This window comes from Anarhichas minor, unplaced genomic scaffold (assembly GCF_050575085.1).
Source record: "Anarhichas minor isolate MPS153535 unplaced genomic scaffold, ASM5057508v1 ptg000006l, whole genome shotgun sequence".
Classification (NCBI taxonomy): Eukaryota; Metazoa; Chordata; class Actinopteri; order Perciformes; family Anarhichadidae; genus Anarhichas; species Anarhichas minor.
Window position 1 is genome coordinate 5,267,162 of NW_027466452.1, and position 19,361 is coordinate 5,286,522.

Below are 19,361 nucleotides of genomic sequence, written 5' to 3' on the forward strand. Positions count from 1 at the left end.
GAGTGATGATGTTCCTGAAGGCTACCTGCTCGTTCTCGTTGACTACAGGGAAGAGGAGAAAAGTTTGGTTGCTACCCAGCATGCTTGTAGCGTTAGCAGGCTAAATCCAACATCCAGCAGCAGTGAACTGCAGTCGATGAGAGACGTGCTGGAATTCAGAGCCCTGAAGCTCTGCCCCCGCTGTTACACAGAGCGCTGTGTGCTGGTTTATTCTAAGTTTATTAATATTGAACGTGCCGCGTGTCAAAATTGCACTAAATCTGACACTGCACTCCCTTTGGTCCCCAGCTAAACACCGTGTGAAGTTCACAGACTGTGTTCTGCAACTTGCTGAAGAACAAACCAGTAAATAAAAAAATAACGAACCGGTTTGAACTCTACTTGTTCAGCACAGTATATTTCTTATGGACAGGCCAAATATAAAACCAATGGTGCTACTCTGTCAGTTGGAAAAACAAATAATCTGTCTTTTCTTTGGAAATACCAAGATACTGTAGCAATTTAAACCTGTTTCTTGTGTACATTTTCAGATAACCCTCGTATGGTGAGTCACGTTCCAGTCACCATCCAGGTCCTGGACGTCAATGACAACATTCCAGCCATCTCTGGGAGCAACAGTGCTGTTATAGTGTGTGAGAGCACCAAAAATGGACAGGTTGGTTGCTTATGCTCTAGCCTAGGAGAACTAAAGTACAAGTCTGTGGGTTTGGGGTTTGCAGGCAGGCCCAGCTGAATTTTGGGCCCATCTGGAACAATGCTGAATCAGGCGGGAGGCCGGCAACCAACAAACTTTGAAAGAAACAATAAACTCAACAAGATCTGGCAAATGCCACCATTACTCCAGCGGAGTGGGGCTGAGCGATCCCGCTGAGCAAACAGATTCATTTACTCAACATTGCGTTTCTTCATTTTCATTGGTTAATTAGTTATTTGTGTAGTTATTAGTTAATATATTTATTATATGTTAAACATATTATTCAAAATGTCCGAAGCTGAGTGAAACTGCTCAATCTTTTGTACCAATTGAGCCTTGGCGAAGCCCCGCTTCCCACTGCTACGCTGTCAATCGGTCAGAGCTACCATGGAGCCACACTGTCACTAACTGCACTATCTGAATAACTATCACATTTTTTTAATTTAATTAAATTTCAGAGAAAAACAGACAGAAGGGCCTAAAATATTATTTTTAAGGAAATATCCAGGATGAAAGCAGGTTAAAAAGATAAAGATAGAAGCTTAAGCTACACAGATCACAGTGTAAAGATGAACCATCACATCACTGTTCCTGTAAAGCCCAGTAGGTGTTTATTCACTGTTAAAGTCATTAAAATACATTCAGTATACCTTCAGTAACTAGCGTAGCATAGATGTGCTAACACTAGTTAATGGTGTACATGGGACACATGAGGCAAAGAACTGACAGAAACTAAAACCAGAGATTGTCACAGATACGTGGTTCTCCCAGGACAGCAGGAATACGATGTATTGCTCTGGATTAAATTAGCTAACAGTTTATAAAAGAGTTAAAATGCAACAGACGCATTAATTACGGATGTGAATACTTCTTCCATTGCTGAAAGGATAGAATCTCTGATCTGATAAATCAACAGCCAGAATGTTTCTTAAAAACTACAGGGACTTGCAGTTGTAGAGCCATTTTCATATTTGTACCATTGTCTTCACGAACAAGGTGTATTAGTGCCTACTTTTGATACACCTATTCTCTCTATGATACACCTATTCTCTCTATGATACACCTATTCTCTCTATGATACACCTATTCTCTCTATGATACACCTATTCTCTCTATGATACACCTATTCTCTCTTTGATACACCTATTCTCTCTATGATACACCTATTCTCTCTATGATACACCTATTCTCTCTATGATACACCTATTCTCTCTATGATACACCTATTCTCTCTATGATACACCTATTCTCTCTATGATACACCTATTCTCTCTATGATACACCTATTCTCTCTATCCCTACAGCCAACAGATGCAGAGAATGGTGCTTTATTCAGGATCTTAAGCTTGAAATGGGATTGCTCATTTTTCTCAACTCAATCTTGACTGAAGCTAATTCCATTGCATCCAGATAGTCAGTATGAGTTGTACTATATATGGCAGAGGTAAAGAAAGAGCGTCTTGACACGTTGCTTCTGAGGAGGCACAGACTCCATTCTCCTCTTGGAATGTTGGGCTGAAAGAGATCACAGAGCATCTCTTGCCAAGCTGCAATTCTGTCAGCCCACGGTCCTCTACTATGGTGACATGTTGGGACATGGACGTGAAGCTTCTTGGGCACTGCAGCCACCTGCTTTATGGCTACACTGCACCTGAACATGTTCAAATCAACTGAAAACATGGCATCTGTATTCTTGAGGGCTGCTCTCATCAGCACCAGCGTTGGGGTTGCCAGAATATGATCTGCCTGTCATCTGAAAGGTCTCCACGTGTGTAAGAATCTGAGGTTACCTACCCAGGTACTAATCACACAGTCATTCATGTCGAATGAATTTCTACCACACTGGGACAGGTGGACGAGTGAAGGGTTTAAGGAAGTGGGAATGGGGCAAGAGGGAGGGTCAGAGAAGGGAGGTCAGAGATTGGCTCATTTGTTGGCATTTGTTGACAATAAATAGAATATGGAATAACGGCAAACTTACCCTCTAATTATACAAAATTACAAGCTGCATGACTGAATGCATCTTTTAAGATTATATTTAAAGTCAGCTTCAGAGACATGCTCCCAAATTTAAGGTCTGACACAGTTGTTGCATATCGTGGAAAAATCCAAACTTAATGGCCAAAGCAGATGCCAATTATTCTTAAAATGTGAAAATAAACTCCTGTTCAGCTCTCAAACACAAACACAACTATATACACCACTGAACACATGGATGAATGCACAGTCATTCTCTCTCTTTCTCTCTCTCTCTCTCTCTCTCTCTCTCTCTCTCTCTCACATGCAAAGGCTGGCATGCACATCCATTCATGTTGATCTGTAGCCTTTTTTGTTGTGTGTCTGACACCATCAGTGGAGGATTTATCAGCTGAGCTGTCGACTTTGCAGCTTCTTGAACCCATAAATTATTCAGAGTGCGGAGCGTGCTGATGTTTCCGCTGCCGGGTCCAGATAGCAACAGAGACAATCATATTAAATTCACTGCAAGCCTCTGTGCTAGACAGCAGGGCCAGCACACAGATCTGCATCACAGCCAATGACTGTCCCCACATCCCCATTCACTCACAGAGATCACACATCACACACACTCCCTCTGTCATATTATAGGTATTACTCTCCCTTATTATCTGCCGACCACTTTCTCTGGTTTTTATGCAAATTTAAGTGTGTGAGTGTCCACAAATTACTGGGTAATCATTTAGATTGGCTTCAGGCAACAGACAACACATGCTAGCACAGTTAATGTCGAAGGAGGATTCTTTTTTTCCTTCCTGGCATTGCAATAAATTGTTACCAAGAAATGTTCATGCATGGCACGTCCATCCGGCACGACAATTTATTCTGCTACATTTGGGAACTCAGTTGTGAACCACATTTACAATATTGATTTCAAAACCATGATACTGGCTGGTAAGATTTCGGGGGAACACAATAGGTGTGATACTCACTCCTCGTTGGCTGTGATGAATGCATGGAGATGAGTGGCAGATAGGACCCAGAGGGCTCAGAATACACAGCAGCACTTGCTTTTTGCATGCTAGAAACATGTACACTGTATTCTGACTGTCAAAGATTACATATAGATATTTGTCAGGTATAGATTTATGGAAACACATTCATATTCATGGTGACGTCTTTATTACTTGTCATTGAGCTGTGACTGTGAAAGCAGATGTTAATGGGTCTTTGTTCATCTGTGTTATTCAGAGAAGAAGATATGGACATGTCTCTCCTAGCTGTCCACCATATGGTATCAGTTCTCATTGTCGTGCAAGACACTTCTTACTGCAGTGGTCTTGCATGGCAGTGTTCCACTGTGCCAGCAGACTTGAATTTCATAGAGGGTAATTGTGTTTGTATCAAATTTTCGGAGAGTAGAATGGATTTAATGGTGGATATTGCTGAAGGTTACTCAAATGAATTGTATGTCTGAATAGACTATGACGTGGAGTCATCATGGACACTTAAAGTCACAGTGATTTGAAAGTTCCAGCGTCTTTATCGTCTGTACTGAGACATATTTCACGTCTAAGTACAGAAAATCAATTTTCGAGTGATGTGCTGTTGTATTGTTTTTTTTAGAGAGATTCTTCTTCACCAAGCACAGGCTTATGAGTGAGTACATATTCATCTGCAAGAACTGCAGCGTCAGACATCTTAACAGCTTGCAGCTCTCTCAGGTACAGTTTTTAAACTCTTCCATAAGCACCAAGGAATTAAAATCTCCCAAAGCTTTAACCCTCTTTTAGATCTACAGCTAAACCTTTTTCAACTGTTCGGCAAAACCTGCCTCTTCAGATTAAGGAGATGTAGCCACGCCCACACCAGCTGACAACAATCCATGCTCTACTAAGGCAGACCACAGCTGATCTTTGAGCCCCGTTCCTTGCCTAGCCTACTGATAGAAATGTCAAACTTTTCTGCAATGAGTTCAAGATTTCCATAGTACTCCCCTCCAACTTGTCAATGGAACACTGACAAAATCCCAGCTCAAACTCAATCGTAGTGTAAACCAACGAAAAAGACACAGAACTAACAAAGCAACAGAACCACTTGGAGTTGACTGTGGCCAAAACGAAAGGAGATTGTGGTGGATTCTGGGAAGAGGAAGGCCCCACCATCTGCAGTCCGCATCAGAGGGCGTAACGTGGAGATTGTCACATCATTCAAGTACCTGGGCGTCCAACTCTAGACAAACTAGAATGATCCACCAACACCGAGGCCATCTACAAGAAGGGCCGCTGCGAGTACCGTCTTCTGTGGTGTGCTGAGGCAGACTGAATAAAGTCAAACAGAAGTCTGGGTCTCTCCTTGGCTCCAAGCTGGACACCCTGGGGGAGCTGGCAGAGGGCAGGATGCTGGTAAAACTGCTGGCCATCATGGAAAACACCTCCCACCCCCGACATAGCATGACAGCCAAGGTAGAAGGCAGATTTAGAAGCAGACTCAGTCACCCCCGGTGTGTAAAGGAGTGGAGCCAGACTTTTGTTTAGCGCTGACACGCTTATGTACTTGAAAAAGCAGAATTACACAAACATACATTTCACATTTAATATTGTTAATTCACAACTAAATTTGTCAATGCAAAAAATTGTTCACCTGCTGTGCTCCGTGAATTCATTTTCTATATTGCCATGATTGTTAATAGCTTGACACATTGCATAAAACATGAAAATATGGATGGTGGCACTTTGCACGTAGGGGTGTTTTTACTATTTTGGTTGGTCTGTGTCTGTGTGCTACTATTCCATTTTCCTTTTATATTAATATACTGTATGCATCAAAGCCATGCCAGGTAAAGTAAGCAAGCAGTCCTGACTCCCACAGCTCTCTGTGCAGTCATAAGACCTGTGCATTAGGGCTGTTATAAAGAGAGGAAAACAATCTAATATGTGGGCAGGGTTGAGTTTCCTGACACATGGCGTACTGTATATATACAGTAAATGTGGGAGACACCAGTGGAGTGTTAATGTTAACAAATCCAAGCTGCTGTTTCCTTGAAGACGCTCTCTAACAGTGAGATTTGGTTGATAAGTCTCAGCTGTTTAGGGAGCTCCGAAAGAATATGTATATGCAGCAAATCATCAACATTAAAAACATAGCACATAGGAGCTGCCGTATGTGTATGCAGCTGTAGCTTTGGAGTCTTATAAATGACACAAAATTAAAGAAATCTTACATTGAATTTGTTTTGGTAAGAAGTGTCACCAAATGTTGATGTTTCTCCTGCTATGGTGTTTGCCATTCAACACTACACAGAGGTTGCCAGTCTATCGACTTTAATTAGCTGACTAATGACATGGTCACACCTTAACAACGGCCAGGCGAAAAAAACTCCATTCCACCTGAATTTAGTGGAATTCAAGTGGTGGGATTGGCCAGGCGTCCGTGCTCGCTGAGGTACCGGTAACCGGATTTATTCAGGACCTATATCCTGACCAATGGGCTATCCTGACCAATGGGCTATCCTGACGCTAACTACTGGTCAATGCCTAACCTTTAACCAATGGTCTCTGCCTCAGCTCACAGGGCAGATCTGCCCAAGAAATGCAGTGAGATTCATAATTAAGCAGAAAAGAAAATTGATTGACTTTAACTGATGATGTTTCTTGCAGCTGGCAGCAACATTAACAGCTATTTAGCTAACCACATTAAAGCAGGGACTTAAACACATTGAATGCTAATGAAGGTTGTCGCCTATGATTCTGTGTTATGGATTGTAAGAATCGCAATAGGTCACAATTTGTCACTGACTGACACAGGCTGAGGACATTGACGAATTCAAACAAGTACTTAGTACTCAGCCTTTGTTTCTTTATAATCTTGCCGGCTTTGTTTCCCTCAGTATCTAATTGTTTCTGTTCACTTTCTTCATCTCTTACCTGCATTTCTTGGTAGCCTTTGTTGTTGTTCTTCTTCTTTCTTCATTCCTTCACATCTCCTCTGCTTTTCTCCATCAGGTGATTCAGACCATCCGAGCAGCAGATCTTGACAACTTTGCAAATGGAAGGTTTTCCTACTATGTGCCTGCTGGGCTTCCAGCCACTCCAAATTTTACTGTGAAGGACAACGGAGGTAAGACTTTGAGTGAGCACACACGTTGTGTGTATATATATATATACAGTATATCATCAGTCCTGCATGTGGTTTCAGTTTAGGGTTTCAGTCGATTGTGGTTTCAGTTAAATGATAAACAAGTAAGCGCTACACTTTGTATCTCGTGCTTCAGGTCACTGCAGACTTTTTCTGTATGAAACCAAAACCATCATCTACAATGATGTTGCTTTCAGGGGAGCTACGGTGTCTGTGGGGAAGCCTAGGCCCCACTGGCTCCTCTGTAATCTGAACACAGATAGAGGAGCCTTATCAGTAAATACTTTCATGAAATTCATCTGTGATCAGAAGTCTCTGAAGCTCATGCTCCAAGATCCCAGCATCACAGAATACTAAAGATGTTTTCAGCGAAAGTGCCCATCTTGCAGAGCACAGTATCCATACCTCCTAATACATGCATAGCCTCTGCACTGTTCTACAAAATGCATTGTGCTCAAAGTGGGACCCCAAAGGTAACAGCACTGTTGAGGGGAATTGCTGCATTTCTCCACCTGGCTACATGTCATGTCTGATATAAGAGCTCCAGTTAACTCAAAGACTGGATCATAATGAAGCACGGGGTCTGTGGTTTCTACCTGTACAACACATTCTGCTGGCATCATTACCACCAAGTCTTGTCTACTTTGCTTTTGGGGGGGGGGGGATCAGGTATCCCCCCCTATGTTATTTCCATCTTCCAACATTTCTCTCGTTTCTCCTGGTGTTGCCCTGAGGCGGATACAGGACTGAGCAGAGTTGACAGCAATCTCAGTAATGAGACACAGTGAGAAAAGGGAGTTTGGACCACAGTCTGTGAGCCAAATGCTACAAGCAGTTTGTGTCCTTGTTTACTTGTGCTTCCACAGAAAACAAAGCAAGCCTGGCTGATAGCTGCATTGCATGTTTTTTTCCTGAGCATATATCCTAATCCTTGTGACATATGAGATGTAAGATATTACAGACGATTTTCACTTCACTTTCAACCAAATATCAAAAGCCAGTCAGGGTGTAATGGCTGCGCCCTGAGATAAACATTAAACTTTTGGAATACATCAACGCACACTGCATGTCATGTGACGAGGAACAACCAATCACAGCCGGCAGATATCTTTATTCTTTAAATGTCAGCCTATGGTAAACACTGTCCAGATACCTAACAGCTGACTGCTTAGAAATAATGCGATAACTCTGCTGGTAAAAGGAAACCTCTGTTGGTATTAAACCAAGTTGAATGGACTGTGTGTAAAACCTACTTTACATATCTCTGTCTTTGTCTAAATGAACAACAGTTCAACTACAGCAGGCCAACACTGCGGTCCATACACATTGTCAGATGACAGCCAAACATATTTCTTTCGTGTTCATCTTTTCTTCGTGAAAGGTGACACACTTCCTGTGGTAACACTTGACAGCTGGATTCAGCTGTGTCACGTTTCTGTTCGGTAACCCGACGATCCGTCTCCAGTCCAGCCACCGATGTGTGAGCGGAGTGGCTCACTTGTGCCTACTGCCCTAAACAAGTCCGGTTTGAAGTAGTTCAACAGCTGCTTGTGTTGTTTAGTGTTCTTCTAACGATCTTTTGAATCAATCTGAATGCAAAAAGCTGCGTTCTACCAGTGGAGAGAGAGAGAGACTTTTAATGATATTTCTATAGTAAGATACTTTAGGGAGGAGTTTAGATTCATTAAACAGCTGCTGGTGTTTAAGCCTTCTGATTGTGGTCAGCTGTGATGTTGGCCTGGGGCCAGCTGAACTTCATATATCATGTTGATTCAGTCAGAACTATGGTATTATGTAATATATTATGTCCTTCTTACATCCCTCCTTTCACTTCTCTTTAATTCTCTTCCCACTCTTTCCTGTTTCCTCCTCTGTCGTTTGTCACCGTCTTTCTCCTCGCTCCATTACTCATTCCAAAGTACCGTAAGGATGCAAGACACCCCCTATCTCATCTTTGTCCCCTCCTTCTTTAACTTCCCACTCCCATCTCTTCTCTTCTTCAGTTGTTTCCTGTCATTGTGCCTGGTGCATCACCTCTTTCTCTTCCTCTCGCTCCTTAACTCCTCCCTCCTCCTCCTCCTCCTCCTCAGTTCTCAGTCAGAGGAGAATCGATAGCGCTGTTGACAGCAAACCTCTCCTCCAAATCCTTAGCAATTATTTGTTGTTCACTAATTCACTTTGTGTCCTTTGGCCTTCTCCCAGCGCCAACACATTATCCTCTTCAACATCCTTTGTTGTAGTGCACACAACAATGCAGCCGCACAGAGTGGACAAAACATCAACAGCTCATCAGCTCATCTCATTAGACTGATCATGTGTAAAAAAAAATAAAGATGAATTTATACAGTATGAGGCTTTAGTAGAACTTCATAGGATCAATCAGGAAAGAATCAGCGATAGCATTGTTGAAAACATGTTAGTGAGATAAGGGAATGAAACATTTTAAATGGAGACAGAGATGAATATGTGGAGGTAAAAGAAGCTCTTCTACCATTTACTGCCGATAGAGTAAAGCTGATCAGAACATTCTAATGAGTAATTTAACAACATGGATAATTACAATTCATTCATTTGAAACTAAAATGATACCAATGAGTTGTCATCTTGTATCAAGCATTGAACAATGGTGTGTAAAGAAAGATGATGTATTAGCTTAAGAAGCATCTTGATAAACAATGTCGGTATGAGATTTTGTCATCAAAATCTCAGATGATTAAATAGACCGATATGTGCTACTAACATCCATATGTGACCAGACCAGAACTTCTTCAAAGGGAAACAATTCAATTCAATCTATTTAGAAAATGTAAAATCATAAGAGAAGTTATCACGAGACACTTTTGATATAGAGCAGGTCTGACCGTACTCGACATTCCCCCATCAGCAGGCACTGAAGCAAGAAAAACTCCCTATTAAAGGTTTGACACCTTGGGCAGAACTAGGCTCTGGTTGCCACGACCGCTGTCTCCATGATCCTCTGATTACGGGATTTCACTCAAATTAAATGATGAAGTAAAAGCAGATTTACTAATCTCCCACCAACCTTTATGAGTGTCAGTCAGCCAGCAGAATCCTGAAAACAGTGAGCTACTTTGACTAGACTTAATGGGATGTCATATTTTTTATCCAGTTGCCCGTAATGCATCAATGTTGACATGCCCTCAGAATTAAACTAATGAATCCTTTTTTTTTGCGATACACTTCTTTAGCACTTCCACAACTATAGTTGCAAATTGCTCAACATATATAAAAAAAATGAAACTGACAAGACGACATGTTATGTAAAACAGATGCCCACAAGCAACATATTAACATATGTTATGGAAAAGTTAAGAAAAATGTGTTTCAAACTATACTTTTCAAGCTGATTTTGCTCTTTGAGCCGTTGAAGAAGGCTGATTGAAGGTTAACGATCCACAGCTGTTGATCCACATGATTAGCCAGCCTGGACCACGCAATACCTAATGGTCCCTGTGGTTTGATTCAAACTGAATTTAAAGTCAAATAAAGGACCCGGTGACCACATTAAAAAGCCTAAATTGATACAGAAAGACACCGACATAGTTTTGAGTGTTGCTTCTCCCTCTGCAGTGGACCATTGTGACTCTGCTGCTGTACGTGTGCTTGCACTGGTGTGTCTGCACACCCAGAAGCTCCATGCACGACAACAGGAAGCACACTATATGTAAATAAAGATATTCCTCTGTGCTGTGCTGAGTCCCATGGGCATACGCTGAATACATTACAAAGTCCACACGTATCAAGAGACATGCACACACTGTATATATATATATATATATAGATGCCACTGGCTGCTGGCTGACATGCTTTATCGTGGCTCACCAGGGCAGATTGAATGTACAGTGCTTTGTTAAGATACATTCTTCATACATATTCAACAGCTGTATCTCTGTCAGCTTAGCTTCTACTTCTCTCATCCCCTGCCTCCATTTATTTTCTAACTATCATTTTAATGATAATCAGAATTAATGCCTTGAATGTGGCTATAGATACCATTGAGGACACAACTGAGGTCATTTTAACATGTCGGGTTGTAACTTTACAGAACAGAAAATATAACAAAATTGTGACATGTGATACAAACAAAAAAAACATTTTGTGTAAATACTTGCTACTTAATATACCCTAAAGAATATATACCTAATAATCTGAATGTATCCTTAAAGGGTAACTTTCAACTTGGAACCCACTGTCCCATGTTTTTGTATCTATGTGACTTTTGGGGACACTTTAAAAACATGGGTCCAGTATTGAGGTAGAATGCTGCAGACGGCAGCCGCTAAACGGGCTGTAATGTCATCACTCAGGGCAGTTCCTCACCTTCAATGTTACGTCCACTAAAAGTGCTTGTTTTTGCCACTGGAAGGCTGTGATTTTGTGTCTGACAGCTTTAAAGAAAGAACCGTACAGAGAAATGAAACTTCTTTCTTTACCTTTCACTTGATCCCATCTGCTTGTTTAACCTGATCTCATGGGAAGGCGTACAAACAGCACGTCATTCTCAGAACATTCTGCGTGTCATGATACACAGTTTTATCTTTCAATGGTTACCGTGAAACAGCAGCGGTTATGTTTAGCAGACAAAACTACTTAGGTTTAGGAAAAACATCCCGTTTCTTTGTAAAAGAAGTACCTAAACTACGTAGAATGGAAATAATGTCACATAAGTACAGAAAACACGTCACAAACATCACTAACGTAACTTCAAAAAAAGTGGGGAGTTGCTTTAATCCAAATAGTTAATCCCCATGTTAACATGTTCTGATGATGCTTTGACTGATGCTTCAATACTTTTGGGAAAGTGTCATTCCAAACAGTATGTGATGAAATGATATGTCTAATATCCCTTACGTATGATGCCAAATTTAATATTATTGCAGTCTAAATTATTGTATTGTTTTTGTAATGAAGAATAACGTTACAAGGTTTCCTAAGATAGATAGATAGATATTGTATTCATCTTTGGGGGGAACAGCACATCACACAGCAGCATTACTCAAACGAACCACACGGTAAAAAGAAGAGAGCAAGAAGAAGGTATTACTTTGAAGCATGGGCTTATGTGCACATGCTTGCACACCATGTGCACATTATGTGCACATAAGGTGTGCAAAATTAATGGATGTATTAGTTATGGGTTAAATAGTTATAATATAGGATTCATTTGATAACAAATTGTAATTAGAAAGTCTATTTAGCAAGTCCAGGCCTCTGCTGCCTCCATGTCCACTCATGTCTATAGTGCAAAAAGGGGGGGATGAGTTAAATAGTTTGGTGACCGCCAGCAGGAATGAGCTCCTTTGCCGCTCGCTGGAACACTTTGGGGTAATAAGTCATTGGCTGAAGACGCTCCTCTTCTTTACCAGCATGTTGTGGAGGAGGTGGGGGACGTTGTTTAGGATGCTGACCAACATGGACAGCATCCTCTTCTCCATCTCTGCTTCCAGAGAGTCTAGCTCAACTCCTCCAATCACGCTCCATCCCCAAAGCATAGCAGCATAAAAGATAGTACTGGTGACCAACGACTGGGAGAATCAGCATCTTGTTACAGACATTGAAGTTCCAGAGCCTCAGCAGCAAGTAGTGCCGGCTCTTCTTGAACAGGGCCCGTGTTCCCAGCCCACTCTCGCTGTCCAGGTTCAGTCAGATGTTTACAGCATTGAACCGCATTGACATCATCCCTCTGAATGGATACAGGGGCCAGGTTCCTGCAGAGTCCACTATCCGCTTGGTCAGGTAACCCAGGACACAAGTGCATGGCCTTGAGTCTCCAAGCAGCAGAGATGACTGCTGTCGGAACAAGCGAAGACAAGCTATGCTCAAAAGGTCACAACATGCTGTGTTTCAGAAATATTAATGCTGCACACATTGTTCCTAAAGTTTAGCAATAGATCAAAAGACGGTGTGTCATTTTACAGAGAATTACCCCCAATTCCCATTTTCCCTCAGCTCTTCTTTTATGTTCTTCAACCCTTTTGTTGTATTAATTGTATAATGACTCAGTACGACCAATGAATGTCCAAACAGAAGTAGTACTGAGTGTGCAGTCAGGCAGATACAGGGTTCAGGTAATCTAAATGAACAGGTTAAAAGGTTATAAACCAAGGATTTTGGATTTCGTTTGTATTCTGAGAAGTTTTGACCATTCACGTCTGAGTGGGCATTGGTTACACGTGGGCCTGTGTGGAGAGCATAGAGGCTGAAATGCAATCTCAGAACCCATCAGTCGTAGACGTCGTCTCTCAACTCCAACTTCAGTCTCTTGCCTCAAGTTGCTATTTGGACTGTAACCTATGACAGGGAAGAGGAATGACAATGAGAGGAAGTCTTGGCCCAGATATTTGCTATCCGGATATCTGCTGGCTACAAATCTGCTGTTGCCCCCACAGGCTAAATTGACATCAGACCGATAGTAGATGAGTTCTGATATTGAGGTCCAGGTAACGGTACCGGATGCAGGTCCTCTGTCTTAAAGTGCTTTTTTGTTGTCTTCTTCGCCTTCAACACTGTTTTACATTTCTCTGTTCCCGTCCTCCACCCTGTCCTCACTGTTCGCAGACAACACTGCCAGCATAATATCTCATCGGCAGGAGGGCTTCAGCCAGGACAGAGACCAGGAGTTCTTCAGACTGGTGCTGGTGGTGGCTGATGGTGGGGAGCCTCCTCTCAGCAGCACTGCTACACTCTCTCTCAGGGTGTGCGTGTGTCAGAGGAACAGCAGGAGGCGCAACAGCAACGTCTGTCTGGCCCAGGCCTTCCTGTCCTCAGCTGGTCTCGGCACTGGGGCTTTTGTGGCCATATTACTTTGTATTGTCATATTACTATGTGAGTATGTGTGTGACATTTTGTCTATCTTTGCCTTGAATTTCCCCAAAACTGTACAAAAGCATGACTTAAGAGGTGCTTGACTTTTTCACGATATAATCACATGTGTATTATTAACATATCAATGTATAATTTTTTTAAATATCACGGTTACCCATTATCACAAAATAGAAATACTATCACGTAAGTATCAAGTACATTACATTACATTACAGTCATTTAGCAGACGCTTTTATCCAAAGCGACTTACAATTCAGAGTCTATCACATTTCTACACCGTAGGCACAGCTACGGGAGCAATTTTTGGGGTTAAGTGACCCTCTGATTGAAAGACGGCCCTGCTATCCACTTAGCCACAATCGCCCAAGTAACATTATTGGCTTGCAAAATGTACATTAGAAAGATAGATGTATTACTTTATTAATCCCACATTTAAAGATAAAGCTAAAGCAATAACAATAACAGAGTAAAAAATATTATATATAGATATATATAGAATCAACAATATATACAATAAAAATAGAATATTTTTTAATTAACTAACTAAACAATAGTGCAAAAATGTAAACCAAACAAAATAACAACAGTGTAACGGTGAATGTTAACAGTTAAGTACAAGTACCTCAAAGTTGTAATTGAATACAGTACTTGAGTAAATGTAGTCATTTACGTTCCACTACTGCAGTGGTTCCCAAACTTTTTCTGTCAAGACCCCCTTTGATGATATAGGAACATTGGACGACCCCCCCCCCCCCCGCAACCCGACCCCAAATTTTTCTTGGTTTTTAATGAATTGCATTATAATGCATGAACTGTATAAAATATTTTTATTTCTTTCTAAAATAAGTACATATCACTTCACAGTTTATTCTTCAGTTTGTTTAACTGGGAAAAAAAATAGCAATAATAAAATATATATAAAATAAAAAATATATAAAATAATTTGTAAATACAATTAACTTAATTTCAAACAAAGTGCAAACAACATATACTGTATTTCCTCACATTGAACAGCAGGTTTTCTCAAACAATAAAATAACACAATTATGAACAAGGTGTGCAGGTCTACATGGACCATATTATTTTGTGATCATATTCCTATGTATATTCCTATTCATATATATCAATCAGTGACTGGTGTGGGCTTGCTTTGCTTTACAGATTTTGTCAAAGCGGGGTTGCTGGTTGGAGATAGCTACTCTCAGTTCATTCTCAATGTTCAACTTTGATCTGTATTTGGTCTTCATTGCAGCAACTGCAGAAAACCCTGTTTCACATAAATAGGATGTGGCAAAAGGCAACAGTATGCCCATAGCTCTTTGGCCTAGTAGTGGGTAGTCTTTCTCCACTCCAATCCAAAACACAGCCAGTGAATTGGATGTGAACTGTAGTCTCCTTGTTGAGTCAGATGTCATGTCAATGTACTGCTCTTCCTCTGTGGTACTGAGGTCTGCAGGTGCAGTTGCTTGAAAGGGGTCTCGTAACCAGTCATATTTGGCAGAATCCTCAGGGAAGTACTTGTGAAAGTGCTTTTGCAGGGCTGAGATATGAGCCTTCATACATGGAATAATTGTATTTTCCAGCTCATTGTTTTCTAGGAATGCATTCAGGTTTTCAAAGGAGTCCACACTCCCCTCTGCAAGCCTTCTCTCCCACATCTTCAGTTTTTTTGTAAAAGATGTTATTTTGTCTGTGAGCTGTGGAAGATGAGTGTTGGTGCCTTGCAACTGTAAATTCAGTCCATTGAGCTTCTGATATATATCACTGAGATAGGCAAGCTTCTGTAAGAAGTTTTCATCATGAAACTTGTGGGCAAGGTCATTCCCTTCTTCAGTCAAGAGCACTCTAATCTCATCCCTCAGCTCAAAAACCCTGGACAGTACCTTCCCTCGTGAAAGCCATCTAGACTCACTATGCCACAACAGAGCTGTGTGCTCGGATCCCATTTCTTCACATATTGATGTTAGAATCCTGGATTTCAGGGGTCTGGTTTTTATGTAGTTGACTGTTGTGATGACATCTGTCAACACTGAGTTCAGTTCGGGACTTAGCTCTTTGGAGGCAAGTGCCTCTCTGTGAAGGAGGCAGTGTGTCCACTGTGCTTTGGGAGAGACGCGCCTGATAAGAGCTTGCAGTCCGTTGCGTTTCCCAGCCATCGCCTGAGCCCCGTCTGTGCAGACTCCCACGCAGTTCTCCCACTTCAGATCTGCCTCTTTCAAATAGGCATCAATTATTTTAAAAAGTTCTTCTGCAGTGGCCCTGTTTGGTATATATTTGCAGAAAAGCAAATCCTCCTTTATTTCTTCCGCATCAATATACCTGACATATGCTATTAACAAACTGTCTTTACTGCTGTCCGTTGCCTCATCCATCTGCAGAGCAAAACGACCATCTTTCATCTTTTCAATAAGCTGCTCTTCCATGTCTGCAGAGAGGTCACCGATACGCCTTGAAATAGTGTTGTTTGACAATGGAATAGTTTTCAGTTTATTGGCAGTTGCTTCATCAATAACTGTTGAAACCATGTCAATGGCTGCAGGTAGTATTAACTCCTCCGCTATTGTGTGAGCCTTTTTGCATTGGGCAACTCTGTAGGCTACTTTGTAGGAAGCGAGTTGTGCTTTAACGGGGACAGATGCAGCTTTTTCAAAGTGACTCTGCTGGGCATGACAGTTTTCCAATTGTTTTTGGAAAAACTCAAGGTGCTTGTTAATATGTTCGGGGTGGTGGGTTTTCAGGTGTCTTTTTAATTTAGTGGGCTTCATGCTCTCTGCCGCCAGTATTTTAAGACACAAAACACACTGGGGTCTCTCATCCTGACCGACAATAGTGCTTGTGAAGCCCAGAGACAGATATGCCTCGCTATATTTCCTTGCCTTTACCTTAGTTTGAGGCGTTGTCGAGGTGGTCGCGTCGCCTGTTGCGGCTGTAACAGAAGTTCCATCGGATTTGCGCTTTAGACCAGTCACAAATCTGTCCATCTTTGTACATACTTCCTTCTCTTATCTTTATCTTTCTCTGTCGCTCCGTATCTTTCTCGCTCTGTGTCGCTGTGTGTCTCTCTCTCGTTCGCGCTCCCTCACTCTCTCTCTCCCTCGCTCGTTCGCGCTCTCTCGCTCGGGCACGCGCTCGCTCTCGCTCTCGCTGGTTTTGCCACAGTCGGTCTGTGACATGAGCCGCTCTGGTGGCGTGGTTGGAACACAGTGCATGTCACGTCGGTTATTTTATATTGTTTTACCGGTGTATGTGTGCGTCTGTGTGTGTGGGTTGGTGATGAAGCCGCGACCCCCCTGTAGTACCACCGCGCCCCCCCTAGGGGTCGCGACCCCCACTTTGGGAACCACTGCACTACTGAGTAAATAGGAGCTTGTTTCTCTCAAGATTTTGAGGTTCATTCAGAAAAAAGACGCAAACTATTTTTCTCAAGTGAATCATCACACCTCCGTAAATACCTGATTACATCACAATATATGATACATCTGATTTTGTCCTTTTATTATTTCAAATACTGTATTGCCTTGTCCAAGCCCCCCACCCACCCCCCATACCCTTTGTTTTATTTATATTATAAGTGAAACTATTTATGTTGAAAGGATTTCTCAATCGGTCTTTGTCAATGATTACCACATTAGTTTTTAGTGACTAAACATTGAAAGCTGATTGATTGGCTCCGACACAGAATGAATACTAAGACACATGTCTTGAACTATCTCCAAAAAAGGTTGCCATGAAGGAAATACATGTTATATTAGATATAATGAAATATGAGTATTTTGAATCCACTTGATAAATCAATCATTTAGTTTATGTCATTGAAAAAGTTATTTGAATTTCCTTGAACGTCTCCCTTACTCTTCGATTTTTCGTCTCTTTCCCTCTTAATCCTTTCTTTCTTCCCTTTTACCTCCAGCCCTAGTGATGATATTCAACCAGCTACGAAATAAGAAAGCAAGCAAGGAGCCCTTGATTCTTTCTGAAGAGGACATCCGAGAAAACGTGGTCACCTACGACGACGAGGGAGGCGGGGAGGAAGACACAGAGGCCTTTGACATTGCAGCACTTCGAAATTCTCAAGCATCTGAAGACCGAAGGAAGTTCTACACCTACCTTGGCTACGGACCAAGCCCATACGGAGAAGAGGATGAGAACGAGGACGACAAGGTTGAGGATGACGAGGAGGGGATCACGGTGGTAAGAAGGAGTAAAACCCAGGAGGTGGATTATGGGAACTACAGTCCAGAGCTAGAAACTACATGGTTTGTGATTGATTGCGTTCCTCGAGAGATCACCCAGCCTTCGCTTCTCCTGGATGATCAGGACATGATTCAGAGGATCATCCAGCAGAAGAAGGCCGAAGCAGACTCTGACACACGGGGGCCACCGTATGACTCACTTCAAACGTATGCCTTTGAAGGCCAGGGGTCCTTGACCGGGTCAGTCAGCTCTTTGGGCCTGACTGCGGCAATGCCTGAACTAAACTATGCCTTCTTGGAAGACTGGGAGCCAGAGAGGCAAACACTGGAACGAATTGTTGGGGAGCAACTGGCTACAGATCAATCTAACCCTGACACCTAAAGATAACTAATAGGAAGTTTTTTTTAACTTTGGCTAGATTTGCTGAAACAGATTGCATTTTACTTGTGCCATTTAAACCTGGGTGCAGGGATGCAAAATGACTACTGCAAAAACGCTGTCAATTAAAAAATGTGATATCAAATCAGAGGATAAGAAAAGCCATGTATGTGTACCAGGAGAGAAGAACACACAGGCTGACGAGAGACTTCGGCAAACACATCCTAGTGTTTTGCTGAAACGAGGGACAAAATCGATACTGATGGAAGACCAGGGTTTTAACATGACAGGTCAATTTGCATATGGTTTTCTCCCTCTGCTCTGCTTGATATGTTAGTTAAAAAAGGTACAGCTACTTCTTGGCCCAAAGGATTCTGGCCTTGAACTTCACTGTTGCTAAAACATTTCAAAACTGTTTCACAGGTACCCTGGAGATGAATACCAAATTGGCTTGAAGTACGATGACCCAGTGTTGAAGGGTCACGTAACCAATCATCCAATGTCTTGAATTAGGGGGGAAATTAAGTTGTATTGATTCAATTGATTTGTTATTCATAAAACAAAAATAAGTGATACATGTGGTATCATTAAAGAAAGATTTAGAGAAAGCTGATGGCGGAAAGTGCATAAGTTGCAGATGATCTAAAGGCCATAGAAAGCTACAGGCCCCTCCCTTGTTAATTGGTTGATTTATATTATTGACTCATTCTTTAAGGTAAGTGTTTGCATGCGCATAGCAACATCAGCACCCTGAAGCATCAGCTTCCCAGATGTGGATTAGTGAAGGTTAGCTACTGTTTCATGGTCATGCTCTGAGCCTAAAACTTGTCACTTCTCCACTTAACTTTAAAAAAAAAAAACGTATCCACCGCTGGAACTGAACAATCCATAACCGAAGCCATAATAAATAGAAACTATACTTGTACACCACAATCACTATCAACCAAATAATTCTCCCCCAACTGTTTTGAAAATTGTGTTGGTCCGTCTGCAGCTTTTTCTCTTATCTCATAGGAACTCTTCATTAGCTGCAGAGACCATGTTAAACAAGCCTGTGATATATGTTGTGGGGGTGTACAGAGGAGTTGTCTCTGTGTGCCGCTCTTCTCACTATACATGCATCCACTGTGAATGATCACAGCTGAATACTCTATTA

At 41.7% G+C, this 19,361-nt stretch overlaps 1 protein-coding gene across 1 annotated transcript in view; it reads left to right on the plus strand.

Annotated features, from left to right (window-relative positions):
* The window catches only part of LOC142935525 (cadherin-18-like), a 101,325-nt gene extending 83,117 nt beyond the window's left edge, over positions 1-18,208 (plus strand). Inside the window, exons 8-11 of the mRNA XM_076079936.1 lie at positions 531-655; positions 6,655-6,769; positions 13,367-13,633; positions 17,544-18,208. Coding sequence (XP_075936051.1) covers positions 531-655; positions 6,655-6,769; positions 13,367-13,633; positions 17,544-18,208 — 1,172 coding nt within the window. The remainder of the gene's footprint in view (positions 1-530; positions 656-6,654; positions 6,770-13,366; positions 13,634-17,543) is intronic.
* Positions 18,209-19,361: the final 1,153 nt, after the last annotated feature.